The sequence below is a fragment of the Chlamydomonas reinhardtii genome, chromosome 11 (genome assembly GCF_000002595.2).
Source record: "Chlamydomonas reinhardtii strain CC-503 cw92 mt+ chromosome 11, whole genome shotgun sequence".
Lineage (NCBI taxonomy): Eukaryota > Viridiplantae > Chlorophyta > Chlorophyceae > Chlamydomonadales > Chlamydomonadaceae > Chlamydomonas > Chlamydomonas reinhardtii.
The window spans coordinates 1,920,239-1,941,949 of NC_057014.1; the positions used below are offsets into that span (position 1 = coordinate 1,920,239).

Consider the following 21,711-nt stretch of genomic DNA (forward strand, 5'->3'; position numbering starts at 1 on the left):
GCCCAGCGGGCTAAGCACTACGGCTGACTGCAAGGCAGGGGTTCGTACCGTGGGGGTATCCTCTCATTCCTCTGGAACCTCCAGTGGCGCGGGCACGCTGTTGGTCTGTAGCTGAGGAATCGCCCGCGACCCGCGTCAGCAGGTCCCGCCTGTCCCCAATGCAATCTGAGGCACCCCATCTTCGATGACTGCCTTACCACAAGTCCCGGCTGCTGTTTCTTTGGCAATCCCCGAGAGCTGGCGCTGTCATTGAGTGACGCTGACCTTGCTGCCGTCACCACCGGACACAATGTTGGTCCGCCTACCGGTCGGCACCTGTGCCGCTGCACCCACCGGCAGCGCCCCGCTTATTGCGTGCAGCGGACTGTGCTGCCGTGGACCCCTGTCATTTGGTCACTGCTACGCTGCCATGCCCCGCCCTACGTGCCTTGGCTGCAGCTGCAAACCCCCCCTGGCATTCCCCAACCTCCCTCAGGGATGCGACACGACACAGCATAATATTATGCTGTGTCGCCCCAGCCAGGCCATCATCGCGCCTTACACACAAGCTGTTTATCCATCTCGCTCGCCTCCACAGCCTTCAAGCCTCTCACTCTCATGCACACACACGCACGCTGCTCCCTCCGTGCATTTGTCTTTGCGCCCCAACCATATGTCATCCACGCGCCCTGAGGCCTGAGCCGACAGGCGACGGCGCCACCCTTGCATCAATTTGCCATGCTGCTCTTTGCTTGTCCTCAACATCTAGCCTAAACCGTCAGAGTCAAAACTGATTGTGGCACTGACACAGTGCTACGGCAATCCGCTGCGCCTCACGAAGGACTCCGCAGGGCCCCTGCCTGGCCACGTTCCTAACTGTCTATCTCCGCTATTCCAACGTTACTCCTCCTAAATCACATGTTCAGTGATGAGCGGTAAAGCCTCCGGACCCTGCCCAAACGCTGTTGCACAGTGGCCGGCCTAGATTTCCAGAAGCCATCCAAAAGCAGCCGGGCCCAGCCTCAACACCAGTCAATCAACTCTTGAGTGTCATAGGTCAATATGGTCATGTCAGTTCAGCAACCCCTGCAGCAGCGTGGACGCCCTGCAGCGCGAACGGGGTGCCAGGCGGACAGCAACACGGGTGCGTGCGCCCCGCGCCGGGGCCACCCGCGCCCCCCGGCCGAGCGTTATGACGTTAAGCAGCCTCCCACGAGACACCCGCCCCGACTCCCTGCTCCATTTACTTGATGTACTGGCTCAGCCACCGGAAGCCCTCGCCGTAGCCCATCCGCTTAACCACCGAGCACATGAAAACCTCCACGGGACGAATCTTCTGGTCGCTCAGGTTGACCTTGCCCTTGCCGGTTGTGTATGTGAGGCCAAGCCAGTTGCGGAGCTCGTCCTCCGAAGCGGCGGTGGGAATGTCGATCTTGTTGCCCAGCACCAGGAAGGGAACGGTACCGAGCGAGTCATCGCCCAGAAGCCCGTCAAGCTCCTTCTTCGCCTCCGGGAAGCGCTCGCGGTCCGCCGAGTCCACCAGGTAGACGATAGCGTCCACCTTGGCGTAGTAGTCCTTCCACACCCGGCGCGCAATTTCATGGCCGCCGAGATCGAACGCTTTGAAGTTGATACCGCCCAATTGAATCTCCTCGGAGGTCGGGTACTGCGTAGGCTGGTGCTGCACAACGCGATCGTCCTTGAGCATGTGCATCAGCGTGGTCTTGCCCGCATTGTCAAGGCCCAGGAAGAGGATCTTCGCGTTCTTGTTGTAAAGACCCAGGTAGTTCAGAACGCCATAGAACCAGTTTACTAGGAACATCGTGCCTAGAGACGAGTCAGGGAGAGGCGCTCAGGTTAATAAAAGCGGGCGCTGCAGCAGCGGGCTGTTGTGTTTCGCGCTTGAGCACGGTAGCTCAGCCTAATCGAGCGGAGTAAGTGCTACAGAGTATATTGATAGCGTTGCAAAGTGGTTGGGAGCGCTGTAGCCCGGCGAGCTCAGCGCGGCCTCTCCGCGATGGGCGCGGCGACACATCAGGCCGAGGTGTCCTTGGAGCCCAGGCTTCCCGGACCCCGCGCAGCAGCTCACGAAAGTTTGCTGATGCAGGAACCTACCGGTTGTCAGCAAGCAGCCGCAGTAACCGAACCCGGTTTTGACCAGTCTGAAAATGCTATATGGCACCGTTGACAACCTCCCCCCCCTTCCAGCCGCACCGAGGATGATGCGGCTTTGCCTTGAGATGGGGACAGCGGAAGTCCAATCATGCTCGCCCCCAGCGGAATGGCGTGCCTGGGCTGGCATCGGAACCATGGAACATCGGAACTGCCCCCACCATTCACACGTTCCTATGCTGAGAGGCTGCGAGTGCGCGCCCAGGGCCCACGGCATCCCAAACCGGAATGCTCAGACTCTCAGAGCTCGAGGCAGGGTGGCAAGCTTTAATCCTTCACCCCACCCCTTCACCATAGCCACCCACTGGCCGGCACGCTACTCACTGCCACACAGGTCAATCACCTCCTTCACCTTCTTGGCTTCTTCAGGCCCCACTTCTTAATGCTGAACGAGACGCCCGTGTGGCAGTGCTTGCACCGCACCGTGACCGGCCCGCGGCTGGGCCGCGAGAGCGCCTCCTTGATGGTGATCAACTTCCCGCACCCCCCGTGCATGGCGCGTCCCGAGTAGTAGACCGGGATGTACGTGGGTCGCGTGAGTCCAATATGGGCGCGACCCACCGACCCAATCCTGGCTCGTCTCCCATCCGTGCCATCACCGTGCCCACAGCCGCCGCCGCCATCACGTCACCTGACGCCGGCTATGCCGGCACCCTACTCCTGTCTCCCCTCCACACCGTGACACCGGCGTCAAGGACACCGACACACATCCCCGAATGGTGTCATCACTGACACACGCTGTACATATCGTCTTGACACAGCACCTGGCATGACCACACAGGGCAGATACCGTCGTACCATTCTGCTTTCAAAGGCTCAATGTATCATCCCAATGACCGGCATGATGGGTGCACACACAGGCGCCGCCGCCCTTTCCGGCTATGAGCATTCCGAGTGAGACGCCTGCACGGCCGTGGCACGGCGAGCCGAGAGCGGCCTTCCGCAATCCTTTTGATACGTTGCAACCGCATGTCCGCATCCATGCAGCCACAACCCACAGACCTCCTAGTCAACCCCAATCCAAACCATGCAAACTTCCATGTTGTTCCCATCCACGCCAAACTGCATTTGCTGCGTTGAATAAAGCAAGCTCAGAGAGCCCGCGGCGGGCCGCTGCACCACCCGTTAATCTGTTGCGTCGTTGCCATGCCAGGTCAGGTCATGCCGAGGTACCGGGCACATCGCTGCACCCTCAGAGCTGCGTACTAGGCGCCGTAGCTTGCTGGCGTCTAGGCGGTAGGCGACATGCCGACATGCCCGTCCGTCAAAACTTGTATGAATTGGCTCCCTTTAAACCAGCTAGTTCAATGGAGAGCTACGTGCCTGGCCCTGGTGTTCCCCGTTCGCCATCAGCCTTGCCAGTCCAAATTGAGACAAGTCCCGAGTTGCGGATTTATACCAGAAGCACACAGCGTGAGCACACAACCACAACCCCGAATGCGTCGCACCACACAGCTTATGCCAGTCGGCTTGCGAAGGCCAGGAAGATGCCGATGAAGACGCCGCCGAACACGGCCATCACCACCGGCGCCGCGTAGCCCTGTGCCGCGCGTGGGGTACCGAGGGCGAGGGGATGTGAGCGCACACGAGCACTGACGACATGCGTGCCGTACGGGCACACGAGTGCCCCGTAGCCCCGTAGATTGAACCCACCCTCCACCCCACCCCACCCCACCCCGCCCCGCCACCCCACCGCACCTGCAGCATGCGGATGACCTCGCTGTAGCCGATGCGCCGGTCCTCCAGCTTGGACAGCACCTGGGGCAGTAGCAGCAGCAGCAGCAGTGGCAGTAGCAGCGGCATCAGAAATCGGCAGTGGCAGCAGTGATGGCAGGAGCCGGCATTAGCAGCGGTGCCAGGAGCAGTAGCCAAAGACTCAGGGGTTCGGCAGTAGCACCGTTGCGACATCGTGGCCCACACGGCGTGTGCCAACACCCCCACCCCCCATTGGGTTCACTCGCTTGGCTTGCTTTGCGTTCGGGAATGAACTACCCCCAACACCTCGCTCTTTTGCATTTTGGGTTTGGTTTGGGCTGGTATGTACAACCCCACCACCACCACACGCACACGCACACGCACCTGGCCGGCGTTCATGAAGCGGCCCGGCACCAGCGCCGCCAGCAAGCTACCCACCGCCGCCGCCAGTGCGAAGAAGCCCTGTGCGTGTGTTGTGTTTTGCGTGATTGCAAGAGGGAGACGAGCACACAAGGGGTTGGCCTTGCGTGTTTCCGGGAACACATGCGTGTGCGTGCCTGGTGCGATGCGTGTGTTATGTAGCCGTGCAATGCATGTGTTGTGTGGCATACAACCCCCACGCCGAGCCGGCGAGGCCTTAAAGTGATAAGTTGACGTTCATAAGTGCAAGCCGTTGCACGCGTTGCGTTGCATTGCGGCGGACCGACCAATTCATCGACAAAGTGGCAGGCCGGCTGACGGGCTGGATGGCGTGCTGACCTGTGTGATCTTGGAGCTCCACTCGTACCACCACGACTCGAACTTGAGCTTGCGCAGGCCCGCGTCCGCCTGGTTCTTCAGCTGCGTGGGCGGCAGGAGGAGGGGGAGGAACGCGACGAAGAAGCACGCACGCGAAGCGGTTACGTTTACGGGTTTCACTTGTAGTTGTATGCAATCACGCCCCCGACACCCCTGGACACCCCGACACTGACGCACGACACGCCAGACACCCCAGAAACACAGACAACCAGGCCATCAGCAGCAAGGGAAACGGGAAATGGCGGGGCGCGCATGGCGGCTTGCCACTACAGGAGAAAGGGATGGCGGCTTGGACTCGGCTTCTAAGCAGTGCGGGATGCGTGAAGGGCCAGCGTTCTTCCCACGGCCTGCCCACGGGGCCGGCCCTCCCGGTTCTGGGTTGCCAAGGGTTAATTTTGGGATTGGAATCAACTGCCCCCAAGTTCTAGTTGGTTTGGGTTAGTTTGGGCTGGTATTTACAACCCTACCTCCCCCTTCTTCACCTCTTACCTCATTGAACTCCATCATCTGCATGGCCATCACCGCATCGCCACGCACGTTGGAGTACACCTCAGGCACCTTGTCCATGTCGTCCTGGGAGATGTTGCACGTGGGGGTTACTTTCATGATTAGTTAAGCAGAAGCAAAGTTGTAGGGGTGGGGGAAGGTGAGGGGGCGTGTGACACTATGACCGCGTGCATGAGAGTATATGTGTGTGTGTGTGTGTGTGTGTGTGTGTGTGTGTGTGTGTGTGTGTGTGTGTGTGTGTGTGTGTGTGTGTGTGTGTGTGTGTGTGTGTGTGTCTGTGAAATGGGGAACAGACGAAGCAGATAAACCCCCGCCGCCACCGCCCTTTCCTTCCTTCCTTCCTTGCCCTGCCTCCCCCATCCACCCCACCCGCCCCTTACCTGCGCGCCGCGCAGCACCAGCGCCAGCGTGCGCACGCTCTCAATGGCGGCGCTGGCGCCCTGCCCCGTCAGCCCCACGGGGCCCAGGGCGCCCGTCACGCCGTGCGCCGCGTCCCCGAGCAGCACTGTGCGCGGACCGTAGAACTGGGAGCACTGCAGGATGGCTGCGGAGCGGCGAGGCCGCGCGGGGGCGGCGGGGGTGCCGGCGACCTGCGCGCAGGCACCCGAGGCGAGATTACGGTAGGGGGGTGCTGGGTTGAGGACGAGAGAGAGGGAGATGTAGGGCTGAGAGAGGAGGGCAGGGAGGGAGACAGGATGTGTGCAGGAGGGGGGCTCTGGTGGTTTGGTAGGGGCTGTAGCAGGGGAGGTGAGGACTGTTTGGGTGGCTGGACAGGAGGGCACCGCAGCTAGACTGGAGCGCCCCGCCCTCGGTCTCGCTCCACCGCCCGGTGTATCCACATCCCGGGTCTCGGTTGCGGTGCGGTTTGGGCTTGGCAATGACTCCTCCGGGCCCGGGCACATATCCAGCCTTCGTTTGTGTACGGTCCAGCTTTGCTCCTGCTCCCACCCCCATCATAGTTGTCAACCCACCCAGCCACCCACGTGACCCACCTGCTCCCCAATGGCCGCCGCCCACTCAGGCGGGAAGGCCGGGTAAGCCGCCACCAGACCAGACGCCACACCGGACGCGCCGCCGGACAGGTCCGCGTCACCCAGACCAGACACGCTGCCCGCAACCTCGCCGCCCACGTCGATGTACAGCCGTACGGACGGCTTGCCAGGCGCCGCCCACTCGTACACGTAGTCCTGTTTGAGGTACGGGCGTACGGTTACGGGTACGGTGGGGTTTTGGTTTGGCTGTGCCCAGCTCAAAGCCCTCTAATATGTCCATTGGGGCGCTCATGCCCGCTAGCCACGCCCCCGCAAGTCCCCAGCCCTTTGCAGCGTGCCCCTCACCGCCTTCCAGCCCCCCAATCCTCCAGCCCGCATTCCCCCACTCCCTGAGCGCCGCTCGTTTTAGCTTGGTTTGGTTTAGCTTGGGCTGGTATCTACAACCCCCACCTCCCCCCGTTGCACCTGGTGTGCCGCTCCTCTTTCCCAACGTCAAAACCCCCATCAGCTCCAAATCCAAATCCAAGAAGGGCTCCCACCCATTCCTCCTCCTGCTCCTGCTCCTCTTCCTGATCCTCCTCCTTCTCCTCCTCCTCCTCCTGACCCTCCTCCTGCCCCTACTCACCTGCGGCTTGTGTGTGTAGAAGCCGATCAGGGGCTCCGCCGCCAGGCCGCGGGCCGGCAGCCCCCACACGCCCACGTAGCCGCCCTCCTCCACCACCGGCCGCACCACCGCAAAGTCCTTCACCTTGGCCTGTTGGGCGGTTAGGTCGGTTGGTCGGGTAGTTAGGTTGCTTGGGTGGATAGGTACGTGGGTTGAGTGAGTGGGGCAAACGGACGACTGTGGAAACGTGTGCGTGTCAGTTCCTGCCTCTCTCTGCTTCCACTCAGGTGTCATTGCCGCAGCCCCAGACACTTCAATCCGCCCGCCCGCCCGCCCGCCCGCCCGCCTACACACCCACCCACCCACCCACCCACCCACCCGCCCGCCCGCCTACACACCTTCAATATCCGCCGCACGCTGCTGTCACTCCCGTCCGCGCCCACCAGCAGGTCGAACTCCACCTCCCGCTCCCCAGCCACCGGCGCGTCAGCGCCGCCCGCCGCCGCCGCCGCCGCCCCTGCTCCCGCCGCCCCCGCCGCCGCTGCCGCCGCTGCAGCTGCAGCTGCTGTTGCGGCGGACGTGGGGCAAACGCCAGCCACCCGGTTCTTGAGCTCCGCTCGCACCAGCTCTGTTGTTGCGGTTGTTGCGGATGGTGTCGATAGCAGGGAATGCGGTAAAGGAATAGGGTCCCCGGAGGTTGGGTATGCGAGATAGTGGCACACACGACCGTCGCCTACGGGGCGCAGCCTCTCCGCTTCTTGTTGGTGAGGTTGCTGGTGAGAGATAGAAGCCGAATCGCTGAGAGAGTTGTTGGCGAGATAGAGAGAAGCGCAGGGTCGCTGCGCCGCTAACCTGGACCCTCCTTCCTCCCCCCGCCTGCCCGCAGTCCACACAACCTGCTTTTCTGCAACCGTCCCATCCTCGCCTCCCTGCTCCCGCCCTGCGCCTCCCTCCTCCCATCTCCCCCCCTCCCTCTCTCCCTCCCTGCTCCCGCCTGCCGCCTGCCTGCCTCCTGCCCCCAGTCTGGCGACCTGTCACCCACCCCCTCCATCCCCTCCACCCACCCTGTCCACCCCACCCCTCACCCCACCCCTCTCCACCCACCCGACTCGAAGTGGAAGCTGACACGGCCCGGGTACTTGCGCTCCGCAGCCTCCACCAGGTCAGCAGCCAGGCCTGTGTGCATGCGCGTGTTTGTGTGTGTGTGTGTGTGTGTGTGTGTGTGTGCAACGGAGAACGCATGTGTGTGTATGCGTGCTTGGAGTGCGCGCGTGCACACCAGGCAGGCGTGTGCTCGGACGACTCAATGGGCGCGTGCCCGACACGGCCGCCCAGGCCGAGCCCCCGCGCCCACACGCCCACACGCCACCGCCACACCCACACCCATATCCAAGCCCACTTGCCACACCCACACCCACACCCAAGCCCACTTGCCACACCCACACACCCTCAACCTCACCCACACGCCCATGCCCACACCCACCCTCAACCCCACACGACCCTTACACACAGACACACACACACACACACACACAGCCGCCGCTCCCATGCCCCGCCTACACACTGTGTGACTCGCCGCACCCGAGCGGTCGGTGACGTAGGTGCGCCGGTACAGCGAGCTGGAGTCCACAGGCCGCAGCTGGCGGCCCACCTGTGTGTGGCAGGGTCGGTGGGGGCAGCAGCAGCAGCGGGCGCAGCGGTAGGGTGGCGTGAGGTGAGGGCGATTCACGGCCCCCGCACTGCCCCTCCCCTCACCGCCGCTCCAATCCTGTCCCTTGCACTGCCGCCGCACCCCCCGCCCCACTGCCCCTCCCCCCTTGTTCACTCCGCCTTCTGTGGACTGCTGCTATTCCCCTCCCTGCCACTCGCCCCCCTCCCACTCGCCCCCCTCCTCCCTGCCACTCCCGCCTCCCATCACCCCTCCCTCGCTGCCCCTCACCATGTCCCACACGCCTCTGAGGGCGTTGGCGGTGGGGCCCACCCGCCGCTGCGCCGTCAGGCCCAGCTCCTCAAACGCGATGGCGCCGCTGCAGACGGCACGACACGACAGGCGACACGGCGACCAGCAGCGCATCAGATCACAGCAGGGCATCATATCACATGAGACCGCATGAGGTGAGGCAGGCGACATCCGTACATAAGGCAGCACCACAGCAGCAGGGCAATCCCCCGCCCCCCGCACACACACAAACCGCATCCATTCTACTGTAGTTCCCTAGCCACCCCCACTACCCCACTGTCCCACCGGCTGCTCAGCACCAGGGGCACTGACGCCGCATCGCCCGCCCGCGGCCGCGGCCCCTTGTCAAACACCTGCACAGAGCGTACGCGCAGCCCAAGGTATGTGTGTATGTGTGAGCTTGTGTACGGTGTGTGTGTGTGTACGGTGTGTGTGTGTGTGTATGTGTGTGTGTGTGTGTGCAACTATGCATGTGTGGCATGCGTGTGTTGCTGAGACACAGTGCTGAAAGACGAGTGCGCCCAGTGAGGGTGGGCGCACAGTGCCGGGTGAGAGTACCGTAAAGGCGCCATTTGAAGCATCACCGAGTTGCATCATCGAGCACCGCCGGCATTCGCTGCGTGCACTGTGCAGTCGCGTCCAACATAGGTACCGGCAGTTGCCGCTTCCCTCAACCCCGCCGCCCGCCGCCTCAATCCGTGTGCTGTGCTCCATCACTGCCCCTTACAGCCCCCTGCAGCCCCCAACCCCCCCACCCCCACACACATACATACACACACTCTCTCTCCTTCCCCCTCACCTCCACGCGGTACCCCCGCATAGCCAGGTAGTGCGCTGTCAGGGCGCCCGTGGGCCCCGCGCCCACCACCACCGCAGTCAGCTTGGAGGGGTCCCACCTGTGCAGCGGCAGTAGCAGCGGCAGCGGCGGCGGGCATGAGTGGCAGTAGCGGTGGCGCAAACATGGCGGAGGTTTGGGCGTGCGTGCTTGCGTGCGTGTTGGTTGGGCGTGTGCGTGTAGCTGTGTCTGCGTGCGTGTGTGTGTGGGGGGGGGCATGGTGTGGGTTGGGGAGCGTGGCGGGTGCCTGGCCTGCGTGTCGGGTAGGAGTTTGTTCCTCCCTCGCATTTCCCCGCCCCTGTAACCCCCGGGCCTCCCTCCCTGAAGCGCTCACTTGGGCCGGTCTTCCTCATCCTCGGCGTCGGGTGCATCCATAACCGGGTCGGCGAAAGTGCGTGTGATTACGGTGCCGCGGGGCTGGCGGCGCGGATGCTGCTGATGCCGCCGGTGGATGGTCGACTGTTGAGGCCCTGTGGAGTGCGCGTTGCAGCGCGTGGACCTCAGCAGCTGCGGCAGCTCCGTCGTGCTCTTTGCCGTCAGGCCACGCAACGCTGGCGCACTGATGTGCGATGTGGGTGTGGATTGGAAAGCGCGCCGCTGGCCCAGGCCCGCAGGGGCCATGGAAGTCATAATTAGGATCTCCTACTGTACTAAGGTGTTGTCTGTATGGTCAAACCACGTCCAGTGCTACACGAATTTGAGGAATCGTAATTGATAATCTCGCTGACTGCTGAGTTGTCCTGCTGTTCCTATGCAATCTAAATATCCGTCTAATTGATTGTAGATCGAATAATGCCTTGGGCCTCGCAAGCTACAGGGCGCCGAAAGAAGGAATTGCATGGCACAATGTCCATTCGCCAAAAGAACTTGTGCGGGTGGCCTTGCCAGTTAGTTCTAACACTTTGGGCTTGGCTTCACCGCTGCTATTGCGGGCACATACAGAGCCCGAGAAACGAGGTGTAGGACACATTCAGGGACACATTTTCGCCAGTTGCCCAATTACTATGTGCCTTCAGTTTTAAGTTGTTCAATGCAATAACTGCAACTATTACACTATGTCACGGCCGTGAAGTGGGCTTTCAAGTGAGGTTTCAACATGCGGGTGCTCCGTCCTATCCGTCTTATTGCGCTGACGCGCTTGTAGGAAGGCGCGTGAGGCACTATGATTCACAGCGTGGCTGGCGTTAGCCAGGCCGAGCAAGTTTTGCAGCTGCGGAGGCTTGAAGTGGAAAGAGCCCGCGAAGAGCGTGAGAAGCTCGCTTTGCCGGCTGCAGCTTTAGCAAGGGAGCGGCGCGAGAGCAGTGATGAATGCGTGCTGGACCCCGGACTGGGCGGGCATGGTCTGCCGGCAAGAATGGGTTCGGTTGCCGCGCTCAGCCGACCCAGCCCGCCGGGGCGAACTCCCTCTCAAATTGCAGCGATTTCAGCTCTACCAGGCGTTGTGAAGGGGGAACTTGAACAGGCACAGCAGGCGCAGCAGGCGCTCGGCGGCACGCAGGACAACATCGAGGGACTCACAAAAGCGACAGTCAGCGGGGCCGTGGACGTGCTGCTGCGCGCCACCAAAGACAAGTTCAACGGGACCGTGCGCATACAGAAGCGCCTCGCTGACGAGGCGCTGCAGAACATAACGGAGGGCGACTACCCGGCTCCTGCTCCGGAGCCCGGCGACGATGCCGCCCGTCAGCGGGCTGCGGCGGCAGCAACGCAGCGGTCGTCGCAGGGGGGCCGGCACGCGGGCAGCGCGCTCCACTCGCTCGCGGCCTCTCCCGAGCAAAGCCAGTTAGACTTGTGGGAATCTCTATCTGCGGAGGTTGCCGGCGGCCCCGTCCCGCCGATCACAAAGCAGGATGAGGAGCGAGTGGAGAGCGTATTCACGCACGACCTGTTTGGTGAGTTGCTGCAATCGCCTATGCGCTGCTTGGATGTAAGCCGGATGCGTGGTTGAGCGCGGATGCGCGTATTCAGCAGCGAAAGCTAGGGGGCAAGGGCAGGCTGGGACGGGGCCAGGGTACGGCATCGGCATGGGGTGGCGGGCGTGGGTGGCGGGTGACCGTGTGTATGACTGGCGGGTGGGGTGGCGCGGCGCTGCATGTCTGACGGACGGGAGGGCGGGCGGGCGGATACAAGATCACGAGCGAGGACGTGTGGCCGGACTGGCCCCCAAATCCCAATCCCCGCCGCCCACCCCGCAGAGGAGAACCCCACCTGGACCGCCTTCCTCGTCAGCCAGGTGGGCAAGGGTGCTGGCGCCCGCTCGTTTGGTATCTCGTTATCGCTCTCGGTGTATCCTCGTTTCCCATATCCTGGAAAGCGGGTTGCAGGCTGCTACTCTCGGTAGGCGTCAGCAAAACTTAGCACGCAGGGGGCACTAGCCCAAAGTAGTCCCAAAGGAGGTTAGCCATGCGCGTGAACGGTGTGTAGTAAGCCAGGGGGAGGGCGGCGCAGAGGGACGTCACGTACGGCTGGGATGGGGGCGCAGCGCGGGTGTCGCCTGCGGGGGCAGGTCAGGGGTTGGCAGGGGGGGGTTGTAAGTACCAAACCAGCGGAGCACAGGCAGAGGCGTATGTTGCAAGCGATAATAGTTATGGGAGGGGGCCGAGGCGTCGTGGAGCAGCATCGTGAGCGGCGCCAGCGATGGAGCAGCGCGGGGGCAGGTCGGGGTTTGGGCACGGAGGCGATGGAGCAGCGCGGGGGCCAGGGTGGTGCCCGTGACACGTGGGCTCGCCGCGGCTTGTGGGAGGAGGGGAAAGCAAACGTTGCTGTCTGTATGCATTTTTTTTTGGGGGGGGCAGTGCGTGTGTGTGCGTGTGTGTGTATGTGTGCGTGTGTGTGTGCGTGTGCGTGTGTATGTGCACACGCAGCCGCTCATGCCTGCTCTGGTCTGGGCCTCCCTCACACGCCCGCACCTGCGGCACGCACACGGAGGGAGATGGTCATACCGCACACGCATCGCGCACACTACCGTAGTGATACAAAGGTTTCGTACTTGTAAAGAAACCCTCGTGATCACAAAAGCTTTCGTATCACTGCGGTATCAATGCGACGGCATGAGCAACCTGTCCCTCTTGTAAAGCCCTCGCCAATCCCACACGCGGCCTTTTGAACACAACATCCTCATGCGCGAACGGCGCACATGCGCAATCTGCGCACATGCGCGCACGGCTGTGCAGGTGGCTCGCAAGGAGGAGGTGTGGAGCCGGGGCCTGGCGGCCGCACGCAGCCCCCTGCAGCGGCTGTGGTACCACCCCCGCAGGTGTGTGGAGGGCGGTGGGGAGCGGAGGGGAGCGGAGGGTGGTGGGGGGTTACATTCATGATTAGTTAAGGAAGTGGTAGACGGTAGACCATCTTGCGGAACATGAAGCGTTACCGACGATGTCGACCAGCTCCTGGCACCAGCTCGAGCTCCAGCTCCAGCTCCAGCGCGTAGACCCTCCGAAGTAGTGTTCCCGTTTGATATAAAGCTGCTGCATAGCCTGACACGACCTAAGTTCGCGGCGGCACGGCGACACTACTACGCGCGACTAGTCGCGATCTACGGACGCTCGCTGCCCTAATAGCTTTCCTACATACCCCGGCGTGTACTCACCTGCGGCGTGGCATTGGAACCCACGCCGCGTGACGTCCAGACATCCATGCATGGCAAGAAACGGGAGGGCGAGGTGAGAGGCAAAAGGTAAAAGCACAGGAACCTCAATGCTATGGCCGCCGCGACGGGAGTGGACGCGCGCAAACGCTAAGTAGGCCACGGAATTGGACCCATGCTGGCATGGGGAGGGGGACTAGGGGCTGCGGGGGGAGAAAGGGAATTGGTGTGCTTGAGTGTGCGTGCGGGCGTGGGCGCGGACGCGGGCGAGGGCGCGGGCGTGGGTGTGGGTGTGGGTGTGGGTGCGGCCGTGGGAGGAGGGCCGGGTGGGGTTCTACACACACGACGGGTCGGATGGGGTTCTACACACACGACACACATACACACACCTTTTCCGTTCTCCGTTTCTCAAACCCTCCATTCCTCTCTCCCCTGCCCCAGAAAGTGGGCCTACATGACTCTGAGCTACCCGGACTTCTCGCGACTGGCCTTTGGCTGCGGCATGTTCATGCTGGCGGTCATCCTGCTCAACACCGCCACCTTCTGCATCGAGTCGGTGCCGGCGGTGGCCAGGCCGCCCACGCCGCTGTTCGATGCGCTCACGTGGGTGGCAGCCGGGGGCAGTGGCGGTGGCAGGGAGGGAGGGATGGTGGTGGGGGTGGTGGGTTGCGGTGGGGGTGGGGGTGGGGGTGGGGGTAGGGGGTCGCTACAGCTTCACTCCTTGATTACCGTTATCACGATTGTAACCCCCCTCCACCTCCCCTTCCTGCCTCCCTCCCCTCCCCTCCCCTCCCTGTTCCCCATTCTCCATCCTTCCCCTCCTGTGCCGCTTTTCCAACCCTCTTTGCAACCCCCCCCCCCCCAAACACGCACACACGCACACGCACATACGCAGCATCGTGGACTATGTGTGTATGGGTATCTTCACGGCGGAGTACCTGGCGCGCCTGGCCACCTGCCCCTCGCTGCCGCGATTCTTCGTGTCCTTCTCCAACGCCATCGACCTCGTGGCAATTGCGCCCTTTTACTTTGAGCTCATCATCAAGGGCACCAGCACTGGTGGGTTGAGGCGTGCGTAGGGAGCGGCGGGGGTGGGGTTTTGCTTGGAAACGGTCTTAATGGGAACTGAGATTGGGTAGAGAGGGGGAGGTGGTGGTTGAGGAGTGAGGGCTGGAGCGCGGGTTGGGTTGAAGGGGTTTGGAGGAGGGATGGAGGGATGGACGTGGGGTAACCGAACCGGAGTTTTGTAAGAGCGGGAGGGGGTTGGATAGTGGCGCAGGACTTGCTTGCGTGCCGGCTCGCACCCCACCCAGCGCCCAACTGCCCACCACCCGCCGCTGACGTCTCTTGACACACCTCTTGACACATCTCTTGACACATCTCTTGACAACCCGCCGGCCACCAACAGAGGCCTTTCAGACGCGGGTGGTGCGGCTGCTGCGCATACTGCGAGTGCTGCGCATCGTCAAGTCCATGCCCAGGTGTGTGTGTGGGGGGGGAGCGGGTGCGGGGAGGGGAGGGGAGGGGAGGGGGAGGGTTGTAATATCAGCCCAAACTAACTCACACCCGTGTCCCGTCCACACCTTCCCCCACACTTAAAGACTTGTGATGTAACCCATCCGTCCTCTATGAACGGCTCCCCCTCCCCCTAGACTCGTTTGGTCTTGTTTGGACTGCTACTTAAACCACGCCTCCCCCTCTGCTGTCTACTTCTCTGTACCAATCCTTGCAACCGCCAACACACACACACACACCCTCCCCCCCCTCCAAAACAGGCTTCGCCACCTGTCCATCGTGGTGGATACCATCCAGGCCTCCGCCGACGTCATCACCATGCTGGCGGCGCTGCTGGTGATCCTGCTGGTGCTGTTCGGCACGGTGTTTTACTTCGTGGAGCCCGACACCTTCGACTCCATCCCCGAGGTGGGGTTGCGTCGTGGGGCTACACCGTGGGGTTACAATCGTGGTTAGCTAAGAAGTGAAGGCGTGGGGTTTTGTAGTTGGGGTGGGGAATGCCGTACTGGGCCTGGCGTGGGGTTGCGGTGGGGCGCAACCATTCATGCCACGTGGGGCCCGTGGCTCTGTGCGTTGCTGTCTGGGCTTTGGTATGTTTGGGGTTGGAATAGACCAACTCCCGGTTCCCACTGATCGTCGTCACCTCAATTGTGTGAATCTAATCATATCGTTCCCCATATGGACTGAACCTGAACCTATGAACTGAACCTGTGCGCGGAGTCACACAGACTTTGTCCGCGGGAGGGTTTGCAGCAAAGTCGGGGTTGGTGGAGTCACGTTGGGCCCTGATAGCATGTGATGGCTCGGCGTCTTCGGGTGCTGGGACTGTCCCCTCTGTAACATCCGCATTCATATGAACGGGTAAACCCCCCGAACTTGTGCGTGTGCTGTGTCTAGACAAACCCCATTCCGCCTGCCGCCTACCACCTCGCAATATGCACCCCTTTCCTGCACGCCTCGCCCTGTCTGTTCCTCCCCCGTCCACTTCCGTGTTTCATACAAACCGTTTGGATGAATGGCTCCTCCCCCCCTCAGGCCATGTGGTACAGTCAGGTGACCCTGACCACCACCGGGTACGGCGACATCTACCCCACCACAGCCCTGTGCAAGTGAGGAGGGGGGGAGAGGGGGGGGGGCAAGAGGGGGAGGAGGAGGGACAGGGGGAGGGGGATAGGTGGATAGGGGGGGGGTGGACAGGGGAGGGGGTTACGCGGTTACAGGAGGCCAGGCAAGGGCGACGCTGGGCGGGACTGGGCAGGCGGGGAGGTGCGGCGCGGGTAGGGGCTTGTCCTCACCATTGTTGCCATCGGCTTCCTAACCTAACCCCGTTTCCATGACCAATGTTATTTCCTCAACGTAAAATGAAACAGGACCATCGCCGGCGCCTCTATGTTGTTATGCATGGTGATTGTGTCCTTGCCCATCGCTGTCATTGGCGGCAACTTCTCAAGCAAGTGGGCCGAGTACAAGAGCTTCAAGGTGAGGGGTGTTTGGGGTAAATGAGATTTATGTGTGTTGTTTGTTGTTGTGAGAGGGAGGGGAGTTTAGGGGGGTAAGGGAACAAGCGGGCGGAGGACACGAGCTTGTACGTGAGGGAGGGGGGAGGGGGGCGATGAAAAGGGTGGACACGGTACGACATTGCGAACGCGCAAGCAGAGCTGGCTGCAATTGGTGGTACACTGGTACTTGGCTTACCGCATGACCGGGCCGGCGTGTGTGTGTTCGTGTGTGATTGTGGGTTGCGCGCGGTACCGTACTTTGAAAGGTGCGGGAGAGTGTATGTAAGGGAGGGAACCTCCCCTTCCCTGCGCTACATGAACGGCTACACCCCCCTTTGGTTTGGCTTGGGCTGGTATTTACATCCCCCCCTCCTCCTCCTCCTCCCTCCTCCTCCTCCTCTCCTCCCTCCTCCCCTCAGCTGGCAGTGGACCGCAGTCGGGACGTGGTGCCCACACACCTGCAGCTGCGGGAGGCACTCACCAGGTGGGGCGTGGGGGGAGGTGGGAAGGGGGAGGGCGTGGGGGGAGGGGGAGCACGCACTCCTTATGGCAATCCTCATCCCGCAACCCCAACCCCAACCCCACGCCACACCCGTCACGCCACACACACCCCGCCCCCCCCCACTCCCCCACATCCCTCGCAGCTACGAGGCAGTTCTGGACGAGGTGGTGATGCGGGTGCAGTATGAGGAGGAGCGCATGGAGCGACAGCTGGCGGTCATGCGGCAGGTGGGGGTGGGTGGGGGGGGGGCGGGGCGCGGTCATGCGGCAGGTGGGGGGGCGGGAGAGTTAAGAGTTTGGGGGCGGGGGGAAATGCGGGGGTGGGGGCGGGGGCTGGGGGGCGGAGAAGGGGGAAGGAGAGGGGGGAAGGAGGGGGAAGGGGCGAGGGGAAGGGGGCCAGAGGAAGGCACAAGGGGTTGTCCGGTCCCATGAGGGTCTGAAGGGCCTCGGGTGGCAAGCTTGTGAGGGCCATATGAACGGTGGAGTCTCGCATGTGCGTGTGGGGTGGGGCTGGGTGTGACAATGGGTGCACACATAGTAAAAGTAACAAAACGCGGGCGGTGCCACTGCAGGAAATCGCGAACGGCAACGTAATGCTGAGGCGCGACGGCTTCGCGGCGCCCACCAAGAAGCAAAAGGGCATCTTTGGTCTGGTGAACGCGCTCAAAGTTGCCAACCAGAACGGCAGTTTCACAACCGCCGTAACCGCCCGCCGCGGCGCCGTACACCCCGGCTCCGCCGCCGCGCTGGCGTTATCCATGAGCGCGAACTCCGCCGCTAACCTGGACGGCGGCGCCGCCAGCGGCGGCGGCGGCGGCGGCAGCCCGCGCGCCGCCGGCGGCTTGCGCGGCAGCGGCGGCGGCGCCGCCGCCTTCTTGGACGGCGGCGGCGCCAGCCCTTCGGCTTCCAGGCCGGCGTTCGTAACGGCGCGCACGCCGAGCGCGCGGCGCGCCGCCGGCCTGGCGGCGGCGGCGTCGGGCGAGTACGGCTTGCCGCCACCGCTGGTGGCGGCGGCGGCGGAGGCGTTCGCCGCCGGCGACGCCGGCAACGCGCCGCGGGGGCCGCTGACGCCGCGGCTTCGTTTCCTGGTGGCGGCGGCGCGCGTTATGGTGGAGGTGGTGCACGGCGGCATGCTGCTGGAGCCGCCGCCGCCGACGGCGGCGGCGGCCAAGGCCGCGGCAAACGCCGCCGGCCTGGCGGCGGCGCCGCCGCCGCCAGTACCGGAGGCAGCGGCGGTGGCGCAAAGCAGCATACAGATGCAGCTTAGCGGCGCTGGCGGCTCGCCGCCGGTGACTGTGAAGGCGGCGGCGGCGGCGGGGGTGGCGGCGGCGGCTGCAGGGGCGGCGGGACCGGGGCGGCTGGGCAGGCCGCGCGAGGGCGCGTCACTGCTGCGGGATGAGGACAGCTGCGGCGGCGCCAGCAGCGGCGGTGGCGCCAGGGGCAGCGGCAGCGGTGCGGAAGCGGCCGTGGCTCCGCCGCCTGTGGTCCGGTTCACGCCAGAACCACCGCCGCCGCCGCGCCCGCCGCCGGCGGCGCCGCCGCCGCCAGCGGTGCCGCCGCCGCCGGCCTTGCCGTTGGCCGGCAGTGGCGGCGTCAGCGCCCCTGACGACCGCTCGCCCGGGGTCGCAATGGAGTTGTCGCTGTCGGTGGAGGGGGGGAGCATCGGCGTCAGCGGCAGCGGCGCTGCAGCCGCCGCCCTGGCGCCGTCAATGTCATTGGACACGGCGGCGGCGGCGCAAGCCGCCGCCGCGACCGCCGCCGCTGGCGGCGCCAAGGCCTCCGCCACCGCTACCGCCACCTCTCAGACCAATAGAGCGCTGCTGTCGCCGACACGCGACGCGCGCACCTCCTCCACAGCGCCCCTGGTGCTCATGCCCACGTCCTCGGGCGCGGCCGATGACCGCACCTCTAACCCCCAACCGCCGCAACCGCAGCAGTCGGGTAGCCCAAAGGCCTCGGAACCCGCCGCCGCCGCCGCTGGCGGCGCCGCCGCCAGTTTTGGCATTGGCATGACGGCGCTCATCACCACCAAGATCAGGAGCCTGATTAGGCGCGGCGGCGCGGCGCTGGACGGGCGGTCTCAGGCGGAGCGAGGCCTGTCCGGGACCAAGAGCGTGGCGCAGGTACGGCAGGCGGGGAAGAGGCGGGTGCGTGGGGTATTCCCGGGAGCAAGGCAGAAGCAAGCCGTTGACTGCCATATCCGGGGTAACCCCCACCGGCTTGCCTGACCCGTCAAGCCCTTCGGCAACCCCACCCCCATTGTCGCTCGCCTTTGCCTGACCGGGTACGGTATGTGTGTAACCCCACACGGCCACACCCCGCTTGGCTCACAGGTGGACCCTGCGGTGGTGCGGGCGGCGGGCGAGGCAGCTAGCCGGGCCGCCGCCGCAGCTGTCGTGGCCAGGGACATCAAGGTGGGAGCGGCAAGAGCAGCTGCAGCAGCGGCAGTAGCAGCAGCAGCGGCAGCGGCAGCAGCGGCAGCAGTGGCAGCTGCTGTAGCAGCAACAGCGGCAGGAGCGAGAGCCGGAGTGCGCATGCGCTACGCGGTCTTATGCTCCCTGCACCAAAGCACTGACAAACGAACCAACGCGAAATAAACTTACAAACTCAGACAAACTCACGCACTTGCAAACAATGCCAACAGGTGGGACAGCTGACGCTGGCGGCGCTGGCGGAGCTGCTTCAGGCGGATGAGGTGCCCAACAAGTTGGAGCGGGTGAGGCGAGGAAGGGGAGGGGGTGAGGGGTTGCATTCATGATTATGGGGGTGGCGGCGGGGGTGGGGGTTGTAGCTACCAGCCCAAACTAAGCCAAACCCAACGAAAGGGGGGGTTGGGGATGGGGTGCCTGGGCCCGATGAAGAAGTCCCATCACCGTCAGAAAGCCCATCCAGCCACCCACGGGGTGGGGGCGGGGGTGGGGGTTACATACATGGCTAACGAAGGAGTGGGGGCGGGGGAGGAGGCGGAGAGCGTTGATTTCCCCAGTCCCAGTACCGGCACGCTTGAATGTCATGCGCTGAGGCGCTGAAGTGCTGAGGCGCTGAGGCCAGGGCGGGGGAAGGCGGCCCGCGGGAGGGCGGGGCAAGGGAGACGGGAGGTGGGGCATGGGAGTGTTTTACGCGGCGTGGTCGTGTGCGAAGCGAGCACCAGGCTGTGCTGTCGGAGTGAGCGGCCAGATGCAACAGCCCATGCTCATGCCCCTGCTGCTGCCGCTCAGCCGGTCATGACTCGATCCGTCCTCCTTGCCAAGTGGCTTGTGATCCCAAGGAAACACCGTCGCCACCACCACCGCCACCGCCAGCACCCCGGCATCAGCAGTCACTTCTGACCCTCTTTCCGCCCACCCTCTCCCCTTCATTCCACCCACCCGCCCACCCTCTCACCTTCATTCCACCCACCCGCCCACCTTCAATCCACCGACCCGCCCGCCCCCGCATCTGCCCTGCAGCTGGACGAGCAGCACAAGCTGTTGCGCTGCTGGCAGGACGAGCTGGGAGGCATGGCGGAGCACATGATCAAGGTGGGGGGGATGGGGTTTAGGGGGTTGTGGGGGTGGCGGGGTGGGGTTGTGAATACCAGCCCAAACTAAACCAAACCAAGCCACAATGAGCGGAGCACAGGCAGAGGCGTTAGTTGCAAGCAGTAATAGGGGGGTTAGGGGGTAGCCGCGTGCATGGAAGTCGTGGTATGTGAGTAATCACCAGTATGGAGTGCCGACGGGGGCCGGGGACCGGGCGGGGCGCGGGATGGGAAAGGGGGAATTGGGAGGCGAGACATGCGGGTTGCGATGGCGCGTGTGGAGGCTGGTGATGACGGGTTTCAGATTCTGTGCTGCGCCTGCTTCGGTCGCGTTCGCCCCCCCATGCGGCTCCTTCTCCATTCTCATTACACCCTTCACACCCATCCACACCACCAAGCTTGTACCACACCTCCCTCCGCGATCCCCTCCTCCTCCTCCTCTGCCTGCTTGCCGCGGTCCGGCTTCATCCCCTTCGCCTCCCCCCTCCTGCTCTTCAACTTCCCGCGTTGCCCCTCCTCCTTGCCCCTCCTTTTCCTACATGCGCAGGTGCGCGACGCCATTGACGCGCTGGCCTGGGTGCTGGAGGAGGGGCGGGGGCGTGACGAGCAGACACCGGACCAGGGCCCCGACGAGCCGTCCTACCACTACACGCCCGCCTGCGCCCAGGCCCGTGCCGCGCTGGATGAGAAGCTGCGCGCAGCTGCCGGCGGCCCCGGCCCCGGCGCCGGAGGCGGCGGCGGCGGCGGCGGCGGAAGCACCCGCAGCGGCAGCAAGGGGGGCAGCAAGGGGGGCAGCGCCGGAGGGGGTGGGGATGTGGGTGGGGGTGTGGGTGTGGGGGCTGCGGGGGCGGGGGCTGCGGGAGCTGCCCAGAAGGTGGAGGTGTCCACGCTGAAGGTAACGCAGTCGGGCCGCATACAGACAGCGCCGGCGGGCGGCGGCGGCGGCGGCGGCGGTCCGGGTGTCAGCCACAGCCACAGCCACGGGCCGAGCCGGCTCGGGATGCCGGCGGCAGGCACCCGGGCGGGTGGTGCTGCCGCCGGGGCGGCAGCCGTGGTGACAGCGACAGCGGCGGCGGCCGCGCCGGTACCCAGCACCGCTATGGCGAGGAGCTCGGTTGGAGGAGCAGCAGGCGCGGGGGTGCAGGAGGCTGTTACGGTGCCGGCGCGGGCACTGCCGCCGGTGCAGGTACCGGAGGCGCCGCTCTCGGCTGGCTACCAGCGCGGGCTGCAGGCGGCGGCGGTGGCGGCGCTGGGCTCGGAGGAGCAGGCGTAGGGAAGGAGTTTGCAGGAGCAGGAGCGCGGGGGGAAGCGCGGGGGGGGGGGTGCCGGGTTAGCTGATAGAGGTTACATGTGGGACGACAGCCGTGGACTAGCCAGGGCCCCAAAAACGTACGAGACACGCACGCTCACCCGAGGAGAGATCCCCGAATGACCCCCATGCTCCTCGCCTCCGGAGAGGGGAGGAACCCCAGGCCCGGCTCACCGCAAACGCTAGCGCTGCTCACCTAAGCCGTGGGTCGGCGTGATAAGACTACCTCTTGCGAGTCC

At 64.2% G+C, this 21,711-nt stretch overlaps 3 protein-coding genes across 3 annotated transcripts; 1 reads left to right on the forward strand and 2 right to left on the reverse strand.

The window, feature by feature from the left end:
• Positions 1 to 525: 525 nt before the first annotated feature.
• CHLRE_11g468300v5 (uncharacterized protein) lies at positions 526 to 2,115 on the reverse strand. The gene has a single exon (XM_001699485.2). The coding sequence runs from the start codon at positions 1,799 to 1,801 to the stop codon at positions 1,223 to 1,225; it is 579 nt and encodes a 192-aa protein (XP_001699537.1). The 5' UTR covers positions 1,802 to 2,115; the 3' UTR covers positions 526 to 1,222.
• A 164-nt stretch (positions 2,116 to 2,279) lies between these two features.
• Positions 2,280 to 10,305, reverse strand: CHLRE_11g468350v5 (uncharacterized protein). The gene is made up of 15 exons (XM_043067564.1): positions 9,877 to 10,305; positions 9,507 to 9,603; positions 8,993 to 9,060; positions 8,687 to 8,774; positions 8,329 to 8,398; positions 7,852 to 7,923; positions 7,146 to 7,375; positions 6,769 to 6,897; positions 6,144 to 6,338; positions 5,532 to 5,741; positions 5,134 to 5,217; positions 4,606 to 4,686; positions 4,231 to 4,308; positions 3,850 to 3,909; positions 2,280 to 3,691 (listed from the first exon to the last, which is right to left on the reverse strand). The coding sequence occupies exons 1-15, from the start codon at positions 10,170 to 10,172 to the stop codon at positions 3,608 to 3,610; spliced, it is 1,842 nt and encodes a 613-aa protein (XP_042919569.1). The 5' UTR covers positions 10,173 to 10,305; the 3' UTR covers positions 2,280 to 3,607.
• A 130-nt stretch (positions 10,306 to 10,435) lies between these two features.
• On the forward strand, positions 10,436 to 21,597 carry CHLRE_11g468353v5 (uncharacterized protein). Its single transcript, XM_043067565.1, has 16 exons — positions 10,436 to 11,434; positions 11,738 to 11,775; positions 12,716 to 12,798; positions 13,570 to 13,731; positions 14,024 to 14,187; positions 14,537 to 14,609; positions 14,904 to 15,051; positions 15,679 to 15,752; positions 16,014 to 16,122; positions 16,562 to 16,626; positions 16,787 to 16,871; positions 17,216 to 18,766; positions 18,977 to 19,057; positions 19,288 to 19,359; positions 20,093 to 20,164; positions 20,711 to 21,597. Exons 1-16 carry the CDS (start codon positions 10,897 to 10,899, stop codon positions 21,434 to 21,436), a joined length of 4,041 nt encoding a protein of 1,346 aa, XP_042919570.1. The 5' UTR covers positions 10,436 to 10,896; the 3' UTR covers positions 21,437 to 21,597.
• The last annotated feature ends 114 nt before the right edge of the window (positions 21,598 to 21,711 follow it).